This window comes from Anas acuta, chromosome 3, assembly GCF_963932015.1.
Source record: "Anas acuta chromosome 3, bAnaAcu1.1, whole genome shotgun sequence".
NCBI lineage: Eukaryota > Metazoa > Chordata > Aves > Anseriformes > Anatidae > Anas > Anas acuta.
The window spans coordinates 15,297,756-15,318,651 of record NC_088981.1 but is presented as its reverse complement, the minus strand read 5'-3'; the positions used below and the strand labels follow the sequence as shown (position 1 = coordinate 15,318,651).

General features: G+C 35.4%; 1 protein-coding gene across 34 annotated transcripts in view; it reads right to left on the bottom strand.

The window, feature by feature from the left end:
* The window catches only part of NRXN1 (neurexin 1), a 703,785-nt gene that overhangs the window by 393,637 nt on the left and 289,252 nt on the right, over positions 1 to 20,896 (bottom strand). For 26 of the 34 annotated variants that reach the window (XM_068675787.1, XM_068675785.1, XM_068675788.1 and 23 more), the window contains 3 exons: positions 12,468 to 12,851; positions 5,737 to 5,940; positions 3,443 to 3,469 (listed from right to left, as the gene is read on the bottom strand). In XM_068675787.1, the coding sequence (XP_068531888.1) occupies positions 3,443 to 3,469; positions 5,737 to 5,940; positions 12,468 to 12,851 (615 nt within the window). The remainder of the gene's footprint in view (positions 1 to 3,442; positions 3,470 to 5,736; positions 5,941 to 12,467; positions 12,852 to 20,896) is intronic. The other 8 variants (XM_068675793.1, XM_068675801.1, XM_068675811.1 and 5 more) reach the window with 1 other exon arrangement.

The following is a 20,896-nucleotide window of genomic DNA, read 5'->3' as shown; positions in this document are numbered from 1 at the left end:
ATAAAGTTCACTTAAGATTTGAATATCTAAATAAATAGCAATCTATGCAATGTCTCTCACACATTGCACAAACATTACTTCCCTCTTCAAGGGAGGAATTTAATTTTTTTATGCATTTATCTGTAGGAAATTTTTAAGAATTAGCTCATCAGTTTTGTATATAATGTCTAAGAGCTGTACAGCAATCAATGTAGAGTTATTTGTACAGAACACCAAGTGTCAAGCAATCCTGCACATGAAGGATTTCTGTTATTTTAACCATCATCACTCACCTCAGTCATATTTTTAAATGGATGTCTGGAAAACTATGACTGAAACAATAGTATCCATTTTTGTTCATAAGTTTTCCCCTTTCTTCTGATGTTGGTCTTAACATTGACCTAAATGTACCTGCAGTTTAAAAGGACCATTTATTTCACTTGTTTGATGGACAATTTTATTTTATAAACTTTCAGTCTGAAGAACATACCGGAGTGATTTAAGGGTGAACAAAACCAACATTTCTGGAATGGCATTTTCTGATTGACATGGGAAGGAATTTCTAGTGGTATATGGTTTTATAAAGATATCTATCTTTTAAGTTGGCACAAAATAAAAATAGCTTGACTTTAGCGTGTCACTCAGATCTACAAAAATGGCATGATGTGAACAGTCTCCATAATATTTTTAATGAGACACAAGCTCAGTAATAACCTGACATATTATTAACATTTTGAAAACTTAAAAAAATCTATATTTATTTCATATGAGGAAGGCCACAAAATGCCACCTCTTCTGCAAAACAGGACATCAGATAGAGGTGAAGTTATATGACTATGACAAAGTGTAGTACAAATTGCTACAAAAATCTGAGCTCTAACTAGCCGGTTGTGCTGGTCATTGGATTGCAGTGAACAGAAGACAAGTTTCAGGCTGCACTCAAGGGAGAATGGGAAAATGAGGTGTAATATTTAATTCACTAGTTTTTCAATTCACTGCTGGAAACTAGGTGCTTACATTCATTTTTTTTCCTTTTCTTCTCTCATAAACAAAAATAAAATTTTTGTTTATGTTTGGTTTTACATTTTTTTTAAAGTTCTTTCTCCAAATTCAAAACAGAAACTTTCATCCTGATCTTAACTGTATTATTGCTACTATAGTTAAAACAAATGGTATTTCAGTCCCACTGTTGATATTACATTAAGATGCTTGTTTTCTAAGCAACAGAAATGGAAAAATCTGAAAATAGCTTCCTAAACATGAAAAATAGATTTACTTCTAGCAACATAAAATCAGGATTGGTACACATCCATCTCTGAAATGGACTGAAAGCCACAAAAGGGTAGCCATTGAACTATTACAGATTTTAACAAATTAAAACTCAAGTTGTGTATATGCTTTTGCTTTGAGACAAATTGTGTGTGTTCCACTGAAATCCATTATGCTGCCTAATAAGAAAACATATTCTAAGGAATGCTTAGAGCATAGATTCTTCATAATCTAAAAATTGAAACACAGAAATTGCTTATGAAATGTTATCTGGTTATTGAAAAACTGCAGCGAGTGCGGGTAAGAAAGTATTGTAGTACTTACCAAAATAGGTAACAAAAGCTCACAGAAATCTGTTCAGTACACAAGCAACAACAGGGGATGGAACTAATCATGAAAGTTTTGTAATAACAAAAAGGTTACAAACAAACTGTAAGGAAAAATAACTTTGAGCATTTGATATGAAAGATATTTTGTACAGAAGTTATACTACTTTTGTATGAGATCAAGAAGAATTCACAACTGCTAACTCAGTTCAGTAAACATATTCCTGCTGTTTACAATTGGAGGCTTATTACTTACTTACTCTGTTGCAGGTTCTCTTTTGATCCAACACTTACTTGACAGTGGATCCTGGAAATCATTTTAATTTATTTTTATGACACTTCATTTTGTTTAATTTTGTTTGAAAGAGATTTAAAAATATATTTATTGTGTTGTGGGTCTATTAACATTTTTTATTTTTTACCTTATTCTTTTTCAGATTAATTTTATTAAGGAAGTTAAGAAAAAAGAATGATTGCTTTTGCTAGGGAAAAAGAAAAAAATAATTTAGCAGCAGCAGACCAACTAAAACTTGCCTTATACTTCGATTTTAATTCTTTATTTTTCTATTCGGGAGTTGATCCAGAGAAAAAGTGTCCTACATGACATCAACATGTTTTTTATTATTATTATTTATTTATTTTTTCAGCAGACAGTAGGGCAGATATGCACCTTTAAAATTGAACAATTTAATTTATTAATTTATTTAATTTTAATTGAGCAGGCTACATTTATGCCTTGGTACCTGAAAGCATTTCCTGTACTGTATTGAAAAAATCTGTCTGGATTTAAGCATGGTTCAGATTAAAAACTTGCCCCAAGAAAACTTTATTTTTAAAGACAATTTAATATAATCCCTATTTTTCTCTGTGGATCTATTATGGGAGGTTATTTTGATGACTTTGGAGAAGCTATTTACACTACAAATTCTAACTACTACTGTTGTTTAGCTTTGTTTTTATTTGCATAAAGCCAGTCCATGGCTTGCAAAACCTGTTGGAAAGGGAAACAAAATAACAACCCAAAACTCATATCTACCATACTTACTATCAGTACTTTTGTTGACACCATTCAGGAATTCCATAGACTCAAAATAAAATCACAGTCCTTTTTCTCCTTTCAGAATATAGCCTCTTAATCCAAATAATATCAGAGAAGTTAAAATTTAGTCCATTCATCTGGCAAATGTTTCCCTCTGTTTCATAAACATGCATATCACAGAGAAAAAATGTTCAATTTAAGGTTTTTACATGATTAGAGTGTAAAAAATCATCATAGAAATACAGTTATTCTCAGAGTTAATTATGTCCTTACTGTAATATATTTTGTTTCCATAAAACAATGGCTTAGCAAAACCAATTGTAATAAGCAGCCAGTTAATACAGTTAATTGTCTAGGAAGATTATAAAATAGAAATTCTTGTACTATGTTCTGACAGCCTCACCACAGGTTGGAGGTAAAATGTCAAGAAAACTTGATAGAAAAGGGAAGACGAGGGGGAAAAGATATGACAGCTTATCAGAAATGTTGGTTTAAAAATTTGATAGCTACTGTCAATAAAATAGCCTGGTTAGAGGAACGCAGTACTGCATGTAGGTACTGTGCTATTTCCTCTGCATATATTTACAGCCTGTAGAATCATTCCTTTTTTAATATTCCAGTTAAAAGTTATATCATATAGGAAGAAAAACAAAACAAAACAAAAAAAAAAACACTAATTATATGATGACTTTTTACACACCAATAATTAACCATCACATTTCATTAATAAATTATCAAGCACTTGCAAGCTGTCCACAATCTTTTTCATCTAGTTTGCATATTTTATAATGGTGGAATAACATTTTAAAAAGTTTGAATAGGCACTTACTGGAATTACAGTTAATCCTGATACAGTCTAGATGGGGAAGAATAGATGAAAAATGAAAATTTATCCTTCAAGGTAATAGCTGCAGACATCCAATAAAATCACAGTCCACCCTTCCGGGGACAGACACATGCAAATATGGCCACTCCATATCATCAGTCTTTATAGTGTTATAACCCAGATATACTGCGATAAATCTTATAAATAGAAACGACAAATAGGGTAAAAAATGGCCAATTTCAAACAAAGCTACATGGTGACAAATCTAAGTGAAAAAATCAGATTAAATGTCAAAGATGCTTAATTGAGGCAGGCTGCAACCTTTTCCCCATCTGTGAAAGAACAGTTAATTTCTCTTAGTGCAATTAGAAAGTGCTCCGTCACAATGGGTTATAGAGCAAGCCAGGCCACAGTCAGACACCTTGGACAATTCTTGTATAGTATACCTCAAAGGCTGATCTTTATCAACTAAGTAGTAAAATACAAATCTCATTTTCTAGGCCTATAAATGGGGATTCACACTTTTTTTTTTTCTTTAGAATAGAAGTAATAAAAAAGGGACTATATTTAAAGCTACATTAATACACAGAAAATAATCACATATTTTCAAAGTGATAATTAGAAAACACTGTCTATTTTTAGATAACTTACTTGGCTGACTTAAAAAAAAGGCAAAACAAACAAACAAAAAGAAGTAAGTTGGGGGAGATGAGAAGAAACGATATAGCTAAAGCATAGATTTCTTGAACTATGTAAGTAGGTAAAACCTGACAGACGTAGGGTATTTTGTACAGAAAGAAAATGATCTGACCTGTACTGTGCTGGTTTATCTGCCTTTATTACTGAAATAAAATAAAATAATAATAATTAAAAAAAAAAAAAAAAGCAAAACTCTGCCATGCTACTTGGTTTGTACAGCTACTTCTGGTTTGTACCTTTGAGGAACAGATATACCATTAAACCTAGATTTTGTTTCCATATAGCTGAGTTTGTCATGTGTCGTCAACCGCATCAGAAAAGTGGTTGCAAACAGCAAAGGACCAGCAGCGGCATAGCCCCTTTTACAGAAAGAGAACCTGCGGGAGGCTCCTTGCAGGACCCAGCCGCTTGCAGGATCCCCGGCTCGACACTAGAGGGTAGTGCAAGAAAGGAGAAAACGGGGAACCATTCGCTTCTCTGCTCTGCAGAAACCTAAACACCACGATAGTGTTCAGGGTTGTTTTGTTTTGTTTCATAAAGTGGATGGGTAGGTGTTTTTTTTTTTTTGTTTTTTTTTTTTAACGCTTTCTGGGAATCATTTTATCTGCTGTGATTTAATAATATGTTTATATATATATACATACACACTTAATTCCCTTAAAAAAATATCACTCCAGAGAACGTGAATGCACATTGAATGTGCATTTTCCTAAGTGTACTTCTGTTCTCCTTCAGGTCCTCGGATTTACATGTAATCATGACAAAAGGACTTGAATTTTGTTATTTTTACCATTATTAGTATTATTTAACTAGAGAAAACTATAGCCTAACATTGTGTCCATCATATTTCAAAATAGGAAAACTTTTTTCTGTTTGTTTTATTCTTTCTTTTTTGTTTTCTGTAAAAGGGTTTGTGCCTCCTGTGTTCACATGGCTGTTTGCCAAGGGCCGCAGTCTTTGGGCATTGAAGGGTTGTGTTATTTGTCGAAACCACAAAAATACCACCACAGAATTGTTTAAAAGATAGAAGATGAGTTTACTATAGATTTGACAGCTAAAAAAAGGAGACCACAAAATCCATCAGTGGAAATTATAGTTAATTGCAATATTTTCAGCATTAAAAATAGATATTCTTTAAAATATATGTATGTTGTACATTTATCGGTGGACCTAAAAATGAACTGACCTAAGTACATGTTGTTTCTTCTTGCACATTTAAATTGTGGAATTTCTACTATGGATAGGTTGGGGGTGGACAGCAGTCTTCCACAATGAAGAAAAATAATTTGGCCTAAAGGTACCACTGATGAACTAGTCTTCTCTTTTTAGAATACACAATAATGCAAAAATATTGTGATGGAGTATGTTAAGACTATAAAGAATACAAAAATGCAAAAAAAAAAAAAAAAAAAAAAAAGGAAATATAATAATGGGCATGTATTTGTGTGTGTATGTACATATGCAAATGTTGCATCAACATGTATTTATATATCATTTCAGTTTACTTTTAATGTTAAAATAGGCTGTTTCATAAATGTTTGCAAGCAAAAAGAAAAATGTAAAGAAAATGCTAATTTCTTGGAGGAAGAGTTTGTTACCTAGGTTGACCGTTAGTTTAACTCGTCCTGCATCCAACTCTAACCGGAGGGTATCTGCAGATTCCCTAGAAGTAGTTGCCATTAAAATGCCATAAGCTCGCTGAGACCTGAACCGTAAAGAAACATCTTCTGCCTCAGTATGCATCACAACAGGGAGCTGTATTTTCATAAACATACTTCCATCATAGCTTAAAATTGTTGCCTCTGAAAACATAAAGTAGAAAATCATTTATTAAAGTATGATGTATTTATTAACATTGCTCAAATACAAGGTGATAAATATATATCCACACAGCATGACACAGAAAAATTACATATTACAATTATTGTTACTGTCAAACATTAAAAAAAAAAAAATCAAAAAAAACCCAAAAACTTATGGAATATTTTGGTGCTTTTAAAAGAAACACAATCACTCTTTTAATGCTTTTTATGCATCTTCAAACAGATTAAAATCACCTGTAAATAAATGATTGCCAGACTGGGCCTATACTATGCAAAATATATCAAAGCCTGTAAAAGGTATTTAGGTAAACATTAGGATTTCTTAGACGGTCATGTCGAACTGTCATCTACCTAGATAAGTGCTTTAAAATACTTTATGTATACATCTATTGAGATTGCTACTACCACCATAGTTAAGATTATCATTCAGTTAGCAAAAAGAAGCCTTAAGTCATTAGTGTGAAAAAGGTGAATATCACACGTAGTTTGGGTAAAGCACAAATTGCTTCACAGCCATTATGACTGAGGTATGAGAGAATCAAAAATGTGTGCACAGACAAGACAACAGCCTCAAGCTTAGGATCAAGACTGGACTTGGCATATTGAGGCTAGAATTTGAAAACGCCTGAGACAAGCATGTAACTGTCAGCTTCAGACATTGCAGAAAATGCTCCCAGCAAGAGTCTCTGGCACAGAGCAGTGGTGGGCCGTTAGACCCCAGAGCAACCAGCCACAAGTCGTCTTCTCCCAGACTCAGTGCTGGTAACAAGAAAGGAAGCAGAAGGACCACACTGATGCTCACAGCAGGACATGGCAGTTCAGAGAAAGTGAAGGCCACATTTGTTTCTTAAAGTGAAGTTCTGAGTCATGAGGACTACACCAGATCTCCAGTCTTTGTTAGGAAAAGATGCAATCCTGAGGCAACATAAACCCACTGAAAATAAAAAACAAAAACAAACAAACAAACAAAAAACAATCTACTCGCCTGATACTAGCCCAAATGAGCATCAAGCAAAAAGAGCAGGCAGGCAGCAGATCTAAGGAAGCCACAGGAAATGTGAAATAGCACTTGGATGGATGGATGGATGGATGGATGGATGGATGGATGGATGGATGGATGGATGGATGGATGGATGGATGGATGGATGGATGGATGGATGGATAATGTTTTTATTGATTTGTTTATTGGTTATTTTGATTGATTAGGGGTTGTTGAGGGAGGAGATGGATTGCAGTTAATTCCTATTTCTCAATCTTTAGTCTGGCACAAAAAACTCTCAAGATCTTCATCAGGGTAAACACGGTTTAGGTCATTAATGAAGTCCAAGCATAAAAAATTAAGTTTCATGGTAATATGAGAGAAAGCAAGAACTATTTTATATTTTCTATTACAAAAGAGACATTAGTACAACTCTTATTTCATAAACTAAGTAAAATCAGATTAAATGTTACAAGTTGAACCACATTCAATAACACTAGAGGTCTTTGCTGATAAATTATCATCAGATAATATAAAAGGTGTTAGAATCAGCACTGGTAATATTTGCTGGCATTTTCTATAATTATTCAGTCTTTTTGAAAATGACAGAAAAAGGAGAAAAGGAACTGTCTTAATTTAATCAGAGATGACCCACGAGTGTTTAACATCATGGTGAACAGACCTGATGTGATTAGATACTCAATCCTCCTAAACCTTACTGTGCCAGCTATTTTGGAAACAGATGTGCCAAGAACAAACCAAGGAGAAAGAACAGAAGATCAAATGACTTAAAAGCTTTGGGGAAGCTTTGGGACAACCAGGAAACCCCCTCATGTCAACTAGCTGCTTTCAGAATGGGGAGTTTCAAGTATATTCTCTCTTATATCTTAGAATGTATAAGCTCTTACATATTCTAAGACATAAAGGTATCACAGAAAAAAAATAAATAAATAGCAGGAAGCAGGGATTCAATCAAGATTTAGCACTGCCCTGAGAACCATAACTGAAGATCAGTGATATTACATATCCCTAAAATAGAAAAAATATGAATGTTTAGTTCATTCACTTGAAATGGATCTTCCGGTAACTACATTACTATGAAAACCTATTTTTAAATCATTATTAAATCATTATTAAATGATTGCTATGTTATACAAGTTGATGGTCTTTTGACAACAGTGTGCTTCCCTTTAAGGATAGCAAGCTGTGATTTGCCATCTATGCAACTTAGCATCATTTCCACTTCACTCAGCATTGTTCTCAGGTCTGCAAATGTCCACATTCTGTTGGTCTTGGCTGTACATGTAAGAGACTAACTTGCTTTGGACCAGCTAATTCTTACTGGCTTGTCTGCCTCATCTTTCACTGAGATCTACACTGCTGCTTATTGAGATCTACACTCATTGATATCTACTCTACTACTTTACTCCTGTAAAGGGTGACAGAGTGTCTTTTTTCTTCTTGTTGATATTCATCTAATTATTAGATTACATGCTAATTCTAGCTCAGAATGTGCTATTTGTTGAAAGAGTTAGAGCCTCCATGGCAAGAACACTAGCTTTACTATCAATTCAGTGGGGAAACATGGAAATGAAAAGAAAAATATCAGAAAAAAAACTTATCACACTTTATCAACTATTTTTGGGGGGCAGGAAATAAGTGCACAGAGTAGAGGTATTCACAAGAAACGAACAGTAAGATATCATGCACAGACTGATAAAAAAAAGATCTTACACATTCCTTGTTCAATGTATTTATAAAGCTAACATTGGAAACCCTTGCTACTGTTATGATAAAAAAACAAAAACAAACAAAAACAAACAAAACAGAAGGATTCTCCTCTCTCTCTCTTTTTTTTTTTTTTTTTTTTCCTTCAGATTGTTTCTCATTGAAATCTCCAGGGCTCTTCTTTCTATTCTAATCAATTCTTTCCTATATAGATACTACCTAAATCAGCAACATGCCAGTCACCAGAAACACATCAGCTAATACTAGTATGAGAAGAGATTTAGGATCCTCATTTTTCAGGTTTGTGTTGGTTTTTAACATGATGCAGTAAGCATTAATGCTTACTGAAACTTTATAAATAAATAAAACAGGATCTTGTTTCCTCTGAACCTTGTGGTGCTTCCAAAGTCAAGTCAAAATTATTATTTTTTTTCCTGCCTTTTCAGTTTCAAAGTGTTTCTAAATGTGAGGACTGTTTTACAGCCCACAGAGCCATTTTTAAAGCATGAAATCATCCTTGGTCTGTCTATCAAATCACATACAAACTTTGCCTCAAAAGGATAAACGATACAGCCCAGAGCCATGTCAGGAAATATGTGAACAATCCAAAGCATCAGTAATGAATATTGAGATTTGTTCTCTGACCCTCTTTTATTTACAAGTGTAGTTACAGCAACATTATCCTGCCTTGAAAAAAATCACTGACATATAGATATATATAACTCAATCCTATAAACTATGTGGGTTTATTCAAGTATATCAGTGCCTACTGACAAACTTTTTCTGTGGTTGTTGGTTTTGTTTTTATTTTTCTTTCTTTTGTTCACTTTCATATACAACACAGAGCTAACTGTTGCTTGTGTTTTCTACCATGGCTATTTTAATCCATTTGGGCCCTTTGCTTCAGTCTTGATAAAACATGAGGAACCTTTCCATTCACCGATGGGAATAATAACTGATATGCAATTAATTACTGCATAATCTATAAACAGAAGGCAAAGTGATTCATCCCAACTTCTACAGCAGTATTATTTCAGGACTGAGGTCCTAAGCTACACAGTAAAGGAACTAGAACTTAAACAAACGGGACTAATTATTTTATGCAAAACAGGGATATAATTACCATAATCGTATTTTGAAGATAGCATGCAATTCTTCATGAAAATCTGTCATCATATCACCTGTGGGTTTCTTTTGAGTTTTGTTGTTTATTTATTTACTTACTATTTATTTAAAGCATATAGATATAATGTAAAGGAATGAAAACTGTCTTTATTTAATGCGTATGTGTATATGCAGGTGTTTTGCATGCACAATGCGTACATGTACACAGACACACTAATTTAAATATAATTTCTCCTCAGAAATGACACTTTGACAAATCTTTGCAGACCTACTTTTTCGTTACCACTGTTTGATAAATGTACTACTGTACATTGTTTCTAGCTATCGAGTCAAAAAGCATACACCTGCAAAAGGCAGCCACATATTGTGGTCACAATGGAAGTAAGATAGGAAACCAAATTATATTGCTGTGACAGCTGTCTGTCCATCTGCTATAGTTTCCATAATCTGCTAAAGCCAATCTACAGATAATACTGATGTTTAAGCTTACAAAGAATCAAGCATAATATCAAGAGTAACTTGCAACAAGATAAAAAGTAATCAGATATGAAAAATATTAAGTATCCAGAAATTAAAATTGATCTGAGTTGTGCACCATGTTTTTGGTGCACCAGACCTATTTCAGATGTTGCATTATACAAGATACATCCCCGTGTGGACGTTACTACTCCTATTCTAGGGGTAATAATATAAAAAATAAATTGTAGTAAATGGTAGCTACACACTTAAGTTTAAAGTAATCATTTAGCCTTAAATATCCCAGTTGCTTAATCTCTAATATTTGATTCTAACAATTGTCCTATGTGTAGAACTGTATTGTCGAAATGAACATGTTCCTATTTTACTTAAATTAGTTTGAACAATTATAATTGTGTTACTTACATTACCAAATACAATAGCTTATCGGTTACTGCACGTGGGTAGAAGTTATAATATCTTTGTTTGGTAGGATGTCAACACATTGCTTTCAGAATCCCAAAAGCTGTAATTGCATTAATGCATGACTATTTGGGATATGAATCTTTCTGCAAGGAGACATCCTTTTGGTGTGGTTTCCTTTGGAAAACCAAGAAGAGTAGGAAACAATAACATAAAGTCTGAAGTGCCACACACATGGTAGAGAAGACAATTACATCTTTCTAGTATCACCATTCCCACCAGGAGAATGTGTTGGGAAATCAAGCTCCATATTGAAAGATGGCTGAAAATAAAGTATGGAAAATAAGAGACTAAAACCTTTTACATAAAATATTACCACCTGTCAAATATATTTATAGAAAATTGGTATGAATAAGCCTGTTTTTAAGTTCTTTGCAGATCTTTTTTTTTTTTTTTTTTTTTTTTTTTTTTTACATGCATCCTAGATCTTGAGCTGAAAAGTCCTATTTTCACTTTTGCCATATGTAATAGCAGAATTTTGCCACAGGGTGGTACACCAGACATGGTTAACTGAAGGCTTTTGTAATCCAACAGACAGCTAGGTTATGCCCTCTGCCAGCTTCTCTCCAGCAGTAACACAACAATCTGGAGATATCAAAATCACTCACTGAGAGCCAACAGCTTATATATTCGAAAAATAAGGAAAAGAAAAGACAGAGAACCTAGTTGCAAATGCTAATAATATGATGGTATTAATTCTACACAAATGCACATCTATTTGCATACAACTTCGGGTTTTTATTTTAAAATAATACATTTTTGATTTATCTTATTTCCCACTAAAATGAACCAAACTAGATGGACATAACTTAAGTTACCATCCAATAACCTTGAAATGTTTCTTCAGCTTGAAGAAAACTATATTCTGTCAACTGCAATATGAGGCTTTACAAAATACAACTTCTGGCATTCAAACATTTCCTATTCTAAGCAAGAATACAAATAAACACCTAAAATATTAAATAAGGTTTTGTTTGTTTGTTTGTTTTTTATTGCTGTCCTACTACTTGTATTAGAATATTTCATTGCTATACTCTATACATTAATTATACTACAGATTTTTTCCTATTTTTTTTCCTAACCTCAACTTCTATCTTCCTTTCCACTATCCACCATTTCAATTAAATAAATGGGGTTTGTCAACTTTACATTTACCTTTCATAGGGCAGAAGGATACTCAGTGAATTAAGATGAATAGAAACAGTTTCCTTGGGAACTAGGAACTTTAGAAAAAATGTCAAGTAAGAAATATAGATTTCTACACAGGTTTTTTTGCTTTGATTCATGGCAGAAATTCTGGCCATGAATTTAAGTGATACTTTGGAATTCTAAATGAAATTTAATTACTCAGTGGTATTGAAATAAAGTGGCAGAGAATGAAACCTCACTTTGGAACTGGAATGTGCATTCACTTATGCAATACTAATTGAAATTACTTTCACAAATCTTTTAATAACTCATCAGCGTATGATGACAAAAGGCGAGACATTTTCCTAGAGACATTTAGCAGGTACTAACTCTGTCACAGTCAACTAATATCTATGCATCTTAAAAAGTCATCTAAGGTCTTTCCTCTAGTGTTACTTCTTTCAGTCTAGAGCAGCGCTCCATTTCCATTGTCACCAAATGAAATCAAAGACACTTTTTCTGTATCAGAAGAGTTAATGATAATGTACCATTTTAAACATTGTACAGGATGGTCGAAGTAGAAACATGGCCATCTCATGGAACTTACCTCTTTCACAAGATCTGCCAAGGTATCCCGTCCCAGAGCAATCACAAACATATCTGTTCCACCCATCCCTGCATACACCGTTGTTTTTACAGGGGTTGCTAAGGCATGGTTTTGCAGTTTCTCTTGAGCATGAAGGTTTTACTCCAGCTGTACTTTGAATTTCAGCCATCTGTCGAATATCTTTGCTTTGACCATCAATAAATAAATCTCTAATGCAGCCAACGTATCCATAATTGAGAAGTGCTGTCCACACTTCTGTTGGGAAGACGAGTCCTGCTTTATTTTCTGGTAAACCTCCAAGATACAAGTCATCATCCAAGTCAAGGATTTCACTTTCTCCCGGTGCAGTATATGGAGTACGTAATGTGTTCACAGATATGGTTCCTGAGAAGAAATTACAACAAAATTTAAGGTTTTCAAGACATTTAAATATTTTGGTACTGTTACTTTAGCCATTAATGTGTGTACCACATTAACTCCAGGCAAATATCTATAAATGAAACATATGTATTCTATATATCTATACAATAATAGACACACATTTATGCACATTACTGCATGGTCACATCATAAAAAAAATAAAATTCTCCTTACCAATCCTGTGGGGTCGGGGGGAATGCATTTCAGAGTTATTTGCAGAAATATCCTGTTTGTGCAACAAAAACTCTTCACTACCTCATAGGTGATTCAAAGCATAAAGGTTGAAGTTTCATTGATAGGTTGCAACCTGGGAGGCAAATCTGTGTCTTTGGTTTGAATACAAAGACACAATATTTTAAAATACTCTCACCACTTTCAGTGGGATTTAGGTAAGATTTTTTTTTCTCCCCCTTTAAGTACAGGAGGAAAATACTCTCATCAGCTGCCAGGCAGGCAATCATTAAGAAGATAGTGATGTGCTCCTAGAGGGAAAAATCAATGCATCTGACACTTACCTAGAAATTCATGCATGTTACAAAGAGAGGGAAAGAAGGAAATATACAGAACGTGAGGAAATCAGAAATATCTTTTTCTGCTTAAGTTAAAAAATAAACAAAGAAAATTAAGCCTAAAATAAAATTCTGTTTCTACAAAGTGTCTGAACAGAGACACCAGAGATTTTTTTATATATAAGATAATGATAAAGGTAACTGTAAAGATCCCCTTTGCTGTATTTTTAAAGGTAATGAGGTATCAAATTTTTACAACTGGAATAGACAGAAAAACACATTAATGCATGGAATCAGAAAATACATTTATATGAACCACATTTTATATAGCAAGTAAAGTCAGCTGAAAAAAGAATCTTCGTGTAGATCCCCACAGAAGTGCCTTCTCACCATTGTATATGAGTGTAAAAGCAAGCAAAATATAAATCAAAACTATATATAGATCACCAGATTAAGACAATGTACTAGACACATTGTGCAATGCTTATCTACTGGACACAGTTTCAAATGTGTATTAATGATAGGACAGTTAAGAATCACATTTCCCACAATGTATTTATTATATATATGTTCATAAAATTATATAATTCATCATTTCCACTGTCAATATGACAGATTTCAGGAGATAACATTTCCACTATGGTGGGAATGGTGCATGAAAATAATGAATTCAGAATTTTAATAGTGTAAATACTAAAATGCGAGTTTTAAGCAAATAGAGACATGTTCAAGAATATGTGTTTGTTTTCTGATAAGGATAAATCCTGAAATTCAGGCTTCTCTTCCAGCAATGAAGTCCTTTGAGAGCTTTATATTTTGTTTTTTCTTTTGTTGGTTTGACAGGCAAACTTCAAAAATGTGGACAGAGTGAATACCTAAACAGTTTGGACATTAATTAAAAGCACTTAGGCCAAAAGTCTCATGAGATCTGACTGCCATGCAAGACTTGAGATGTACAGATTTTAGAAGGGCTGGATATTACTGTTGCTACAGTCTTAAAAAGACCAAAAAAGAGCAAACAGGTTTGTACAGCCTTTTTTTTTTTTTTTTTTTTTTTTTTTTCCATTTTTATAAGGATATTTAAACAATGTTTGAACATGTTGTCAGTTTTTACTTTTATGCATTATCGGAAATCTTTACTGTATCAGTTGAAACAGATGGAAAGTGAAATTTCAGTCTTAGCTGTAAAAAATAGGTATGTTGGACCAAGATCATTTTTTTCCCAGCCTCCACCTTTTTAAAAATTATAAACCTTTTTTTTTTTTTTCTAAATACTTTCCTTGCTTCTCAGATTCTTGAAGCTGAACGTCTCATGCCTGTGGAATAGACCATTTCTCCTCTAAAAAAATTAAAGATACTGCAAACATAAACCATGTGCTCATAATATTCCTTACTGCTATTGTTGTTTAATCTCATCTCTAAACTAACCACAGGTTAATTTAGAACCAAATGCTTTAAAACTATATTTAGACATCACTTGCACCCACATAAATTAACTCAGGCAAACTCATAATTAACTCAGCTGCAGAACCCCAAAGATGTACAACCTCCAACACTAAGCTCATGCATTTGCATAGTCCTGTTTTCTAATGGATAAACACACTAGTGTTTTCAAGCTATCATGATACTTGAAGACATCTAGGGCTTCATTGCTATTAAAAATAAACTTTATCTTGATGGATTTCAATGAAAAGGAACAGAAAGGCAAATCTTAGCCAGTGTACCTGAGACACTAACATGGAGGTTCAAAATATAAAGTGAACAATAAAGGGAACTGTAGATTACCACTATATTCTGGTGACTGTGAATTACAGCTATGTGATAGATTGAAGCAGAAAAACTTAGTTCTGTATCTTATAAAGGATTAGCCCAAACAAAGCTCAAGTGATATTTTGAACAGACAGCAACAGCTTGTTAAAGAAATGAACCCTTCCTCTCCCCAAGAAATGACACACATATTCTTGGGAGAAGACCTTGTAATTACAGTGTAATTGTGGCATCTAATGACTATGGGTAGAAAAAACATAATAAGCAGTAAATTTCTGTGCATCTTTTTCATGTTTTGACTGACTGTAGAACTCACTTTAACCCAGCTGGGCTATCTCCAATTTACTGCTGGACATATCAATGACACTTCAGCTGACCTACATACTACATACATGTGACTTACTCAGACAACAGTAAGTTACCTTTATTTCATTCAATCCTGTTTTTTAAGAGCAACACTAAGTCAAACAACACCTGCTCTCAAAGACTCAAAGCTTGCATAACTTGCTCTGGCTCGGCTGCTACGTAAGAACAGGTCAAGCTCCTACATAGCATATCATGCAGCTCAATGTGCTATCATATAGCTATATTTAGTTTTTTGTCTAGAACAAAAACTATGGCTACAATACAAACGGGCTTTTGTCTAGCTAATAGCCAGAAACCCATACTTATGCACCAGGAGATTCATACTACCACTTACCAAGTAGCCTTGTTTCTGGTTGTACTTCTAACATGAATGTTGCAAGACTAGGCAGCCATACAACAATCAATGTTGTATTGTTGGTGTCCAAATTACCTTTTTAGAGGTAATTCTGAGAGGGAATGCAAATTTTACTCACTAATTGCTTTGTAAATATAGGTGAAAAAAAATCCAAAAAAAAGCATATTAAGGGGAATTAAAGAAATGAAAGAAGACTGCCAAATACATCAAAAGTTTTTGTTTGGATGGTTGGTTTTGTTTAAACCCAAAATAAAATGCAAAAATCACGTCCATAAAAGATGAGCCTATAGAAAATAATGTATTTATAAACACTTCTGTATCTGTGGTGCATCCAGAATTGTGACACTGAAGCAGAGTAGCTGAATTTTTAATTTTGTTTAGGTCTGTCATCTTTCTTGATAGAAGTTCTTGATAGAAGAAATTCTATTGGATTCCATCTCAGGCTGGACCTCACAACAACAGTGCATGATACCACAGAATCCTGGGATAGTAACACACACACACAGACTTTTCTGCATTTCAATATTACTTTCTCCAAGAATTATACAGAGATTAAAAATAATTGTTCTGTCAAATCACCATTGTGCTCAAATCCATTTGGATGTTTCTACTTATGAATGTGAAGAGACACCACTGTCCAGAGAAGTAGGAAGAAGGGAAGCTAGTGGAACATGAAAATGTCTTATGATGTCAGGACAGGAGAAGGTTAATAATTTGGCCTGTAAAGATAATATGATATAAATCCATCTCTCCCCAGAACTGTTAAGTTGTGTAAGAGGGAAAAGACTAGGACATGTTTGGTTTTACAAAATAACCTAAACAACAGAATATGAGGAGGAAGCAGCAGATTCAGAAGAGCCTCTCAACTGAAAGAGAAAACTATAACCTTGTAACATCTCTGTAGTAAGACCCATGCTTTTTGTTATGTATTTGCATAGTACCTACCATAACAGGAACCATATCTAGATAAGTTATATTATTTCTTTGAAAAGTGCAACACTGAGGTAATAATGTCGGCTGGGAAACCGGCAGCTTCCTTGTAAATCTTACTTTTATGTTCAAAGAAAATAGGAGATACTATCTTTGTGAGAAAATAAAAAAAAAAAAGAAAAAAATGGAGGGGAGAGAGGAAAGCTGATAGCATATGAATTGTCAGGCCTGGAAAAAAAAAAAAAAAAGAAGGGGGGGGGGGGAGAACGCAATGAAAGACAAGAACATGTGGAGTGATTTTAGTCTCAAAATTAATGATCTAACTTCAGACTCTGAAACCAGGTAGTACCTCCAGAAATAGAACATGAAGTTAAGGGCCCTAAAATGGGTAACAGGTTCACTGATTCTAAAGCATTCCGCCTAAGAGCAAAATGCAATTCAAACATTCAAAAAACATCTTGAAGTACTGGAGGAACAATCTAAGAAAAAATAGTGAAATTACGATTTTCAGCAAGAATTGCTGACTTATGAAGGATAACTGATTAGTGGGTAACTCTTCAAAAAGGAAGAGTCAACAACATAAATCAGGAACAATGTACATGTCAGCAAAATGGTCTACAGGCCAGTCAGTCTCAACTCCGTGTTCAGCAAGATCACAAAGCAGATTTTCTTGGAAACTACGCTAAGATACTTGCAAAAGAGAGAGGTGATTGGCAACCGCCATGGCTTCACTAAGGGCAGACTGTGCCTGACAAATCTGTTGGCCGTCTATGATGGAGTTACAAGCATCATCTACATGGACTTGTGCAAAACATTTGACATTTTCCTGCATAATACCCCTGTCTCTAAATTGGAGAGACACAGAGCTGATGGATAGACCACTCGTTGGATAAGGAATTGGCTGAATGGTCACACTCAAAGAATTGTGTTCAACAACTCTCAGTCTAAGTGAAGATGAGTGACAAGTGATGTGGTGATTTTACTCAGCTGGGCAGCTGAGCTTCACCACAACCACATACTCACTCCCCTCCTCAAAGTAAATGGGGGAGAAAATATGATGAAAAGGGTTCAAAGATTCAAAGGACAGGGAGATCATTCAGCAGCTATTTTCACAGACAAAACAGACTAAGCGTAGGCAGATTAATGTAATTTATTACTTATTACAAGCTACAGCACTGAGACCCTCTGCTCCCGTGTGGGCTCCTCTCCATGTGCTGCAGCTCCAGCCCAGGGCCTGTTCCTGCAGGAGCTCTCCATGGGCCACAGCCTCCTCCAGGCCACATCCACCTGCTCCACCAGGGGCTCCTCCACCCATGGGGGGGCTGCAGCGTGGAGATCTGCTCCATGTGGGACCCATGGGCTGCAGGGGGACAGCCTGCTCCACTAGGGGCCTCTCCACAGGCCGCAGGGGAACTGCTGCTGCCCGCCTGGAGCACCTCCTGCCCTTCTACTGCACTATGAGGCCTGCAGGGTTGGTTTTCACTCCTATCTCCCAGCTGCTGTTGTGGATCATATGGATCAATAAACATTGCTTATTGGCTCAACTCTGACCATTGGTGGGTCCCTTTGGAGCTGCCTGAAACTGGCCCTTATCTATAATGGAACAGCTTCTGGACTCTTCTCACCAAGTCCACCCCTGCAGCCCCCCACAACCAAAAAATTGCCACATAAATCCAATACAAGTGCCATTCCTCGGGGGTTGGTATTGGTACCAGTACTGCTTCACATCTTTGTCAGTGACATGGACAGTGGGATCTTGTACACCCTCAGCAAGTCTGCTGATTACACCAAGCTATGTTGTGTGTTTTACACACTGGAGGGAAGGGATGCCATGCAGAGATACCTAGACAGGCCTGAGAGGCGGGCCAGTGTGTGAACCTCACGAAGTTCAGCAAGGTAGGGGCAATCTCAAAGATGAATACAAGTTGGGTAGAGAATGGATTGAGAGCAGCTCTGAGGAGAAGGACTTGGAGGTGTTGGTTGATCAGAAGCTTAACATGAGCCTGCAATGTGCTCTTGAAGCCCAGAAAGCAAGCCATATCCTGGGCTACATCAAAAGAAACGTGACCAGCAGGTCAAGGGAGGTGATTGTTCCCCTCTGCTTTGCTCTCATGAGACCCCGCCTGGAGTATTGCATTCAGCGCTGAGACCCCCAGCACAAGTACATGAGTCCAGAGGAGGGCCACAAAGATTAGCAATGGCTGGAGAAACTCCTATGAAGGCAGGCTGGGGAAGTTTGGGTTGTTCAGCCTGGAGAAGAGAAGGCTCTGGGGAGACCCTATTGCAGCCCTCCAGTGCCCAAAGGGGCCCCACAGGAATCACAGAATCATCTAGGTTGGAAGAGACCTCCAAGATCACCTAGTCCAACCTCTGACCTAACACTAACAAGTCCTCCACTAAACCATATCACTAAGCTCTACATCTAAACATCTTTTAAAGACCTCCAGGGATAGTGAAGAACAAGAGGGTCCCCTTGTCAGGGATTGTATTGATAGGGCAGGCCTGAGAGGCTCAGTAATGGTTTTAAACTAAAAGGGAGTAGATTTAGATTAGATATAAGGAAGAAATGCTTTACTATGAGGCTGATGAGGCACTGGAACAGGTTGCTCAGAGAAACTGTGGATGCCCCCTGTATGGAAGTGTTCAAGGCCAGGTTGGATGGGAGCAACCTGGTCCAGTGGAAGGTGCCTAGGCAGGGGGACTGGAATTAGATGAACTCTAAGGTCCCTTCTAATTCAAACAATTCTGTGATTATATGATTCTGTTAAACTGTAAATCCATGGTGAGGTATAAGGAAGCCTATCATACCACTATACTAAAAGTATTGGTAAGGTTTACCTGAGTAAGGTGTAGATCAGCTGAGGGCACTGCAGAAGATGGGAATGAAAATGGTCAGCAGCTATAGAACGTGATATATAAGGACAGCAAGCGTCTGGGGTTTCTTGGTCTATAAAGAAAACTGAAGACTTACATGATAACAGCATTCAAATCATAAAAACTAGATCTAAGACATTAAATGTGTGTTTTCTGCCTGCTGTGAACAAAGGAATTATCCACAAATTGGCTTGTTTTACATACAGAAAGATTCGTCTTAGGAATGGATTGCATGGGGAGGCTGTGTAATGTACGGTGCTGCAGGTAACTGAGCTAACATCTGTTAAGACTGATGCCATTCCATTATCACTACTGTAGTTGGAGGCTTGAAACAGAGGACTTCTCAAGGCCATACCTTCTCAATTTCTCCTTGAGCTCACAAATAAATGAAAAGCAGTGACAGGATCATTGGAACAATTTTCCTGAAAATGTGATGTAAACCCAATATTTCAAATATGTAAACTATTAACTTCTGTTGAAATTGAAACACGTACATCTGTCATTTCTGAGAATGCTGGAAAGATAGACAGGAAGGAGTGCATAGAAATGCATGTGTAAAAAAACTTCCAACAACAATGCATATAATATATATTTTCAGAGCACTACTTACAGAGACACTGATTATGGCTAAGCTCTAATTACATACTCTAGAGATCGTGTCTGGTATTTAAACTGAAACTCTAACTTTAGTTCAGAATTTTAGTGACTTCTTAACCCTTAAATGTTACTTACCTATGAATACATTCTGATATATAGTTTTACATTGGCATACACAGTTGGAGGTTGACCAGAAGAGTAAGTTTCCTTTCTGATTTCAATGTGCAATGATATCCAAAGGATGAATGGCAATGCAGTCAAAAAAAAAAATACTTGAAAGGTTATCCTTGAATATGGCAAACATTCTATCAAAATTTTAAATAATACTTTAACATCAGAAAACACTTACTAGCCTAGCTCTACGCTATCTCAGAAAAAAAAAAAAAATGAGAGCAAAGAGCTTTGCAACTGTTTCATGGTTTTTTTTTGTTCGTTTGTTTGTTTGTTTTTGTTTTCCTTTTACTGTAGAGTTAGCAGTACTGTTAACAACAGAAAAAAAAAATCCCTTAGGTATGAGTTAACGAGCCTCTTCAATCATATTCATTATCTCAGCAATTTAGTTTTTCATAAGCCTGTGTATAAGGAACCAAAACATAGTTCTAAATCATGTC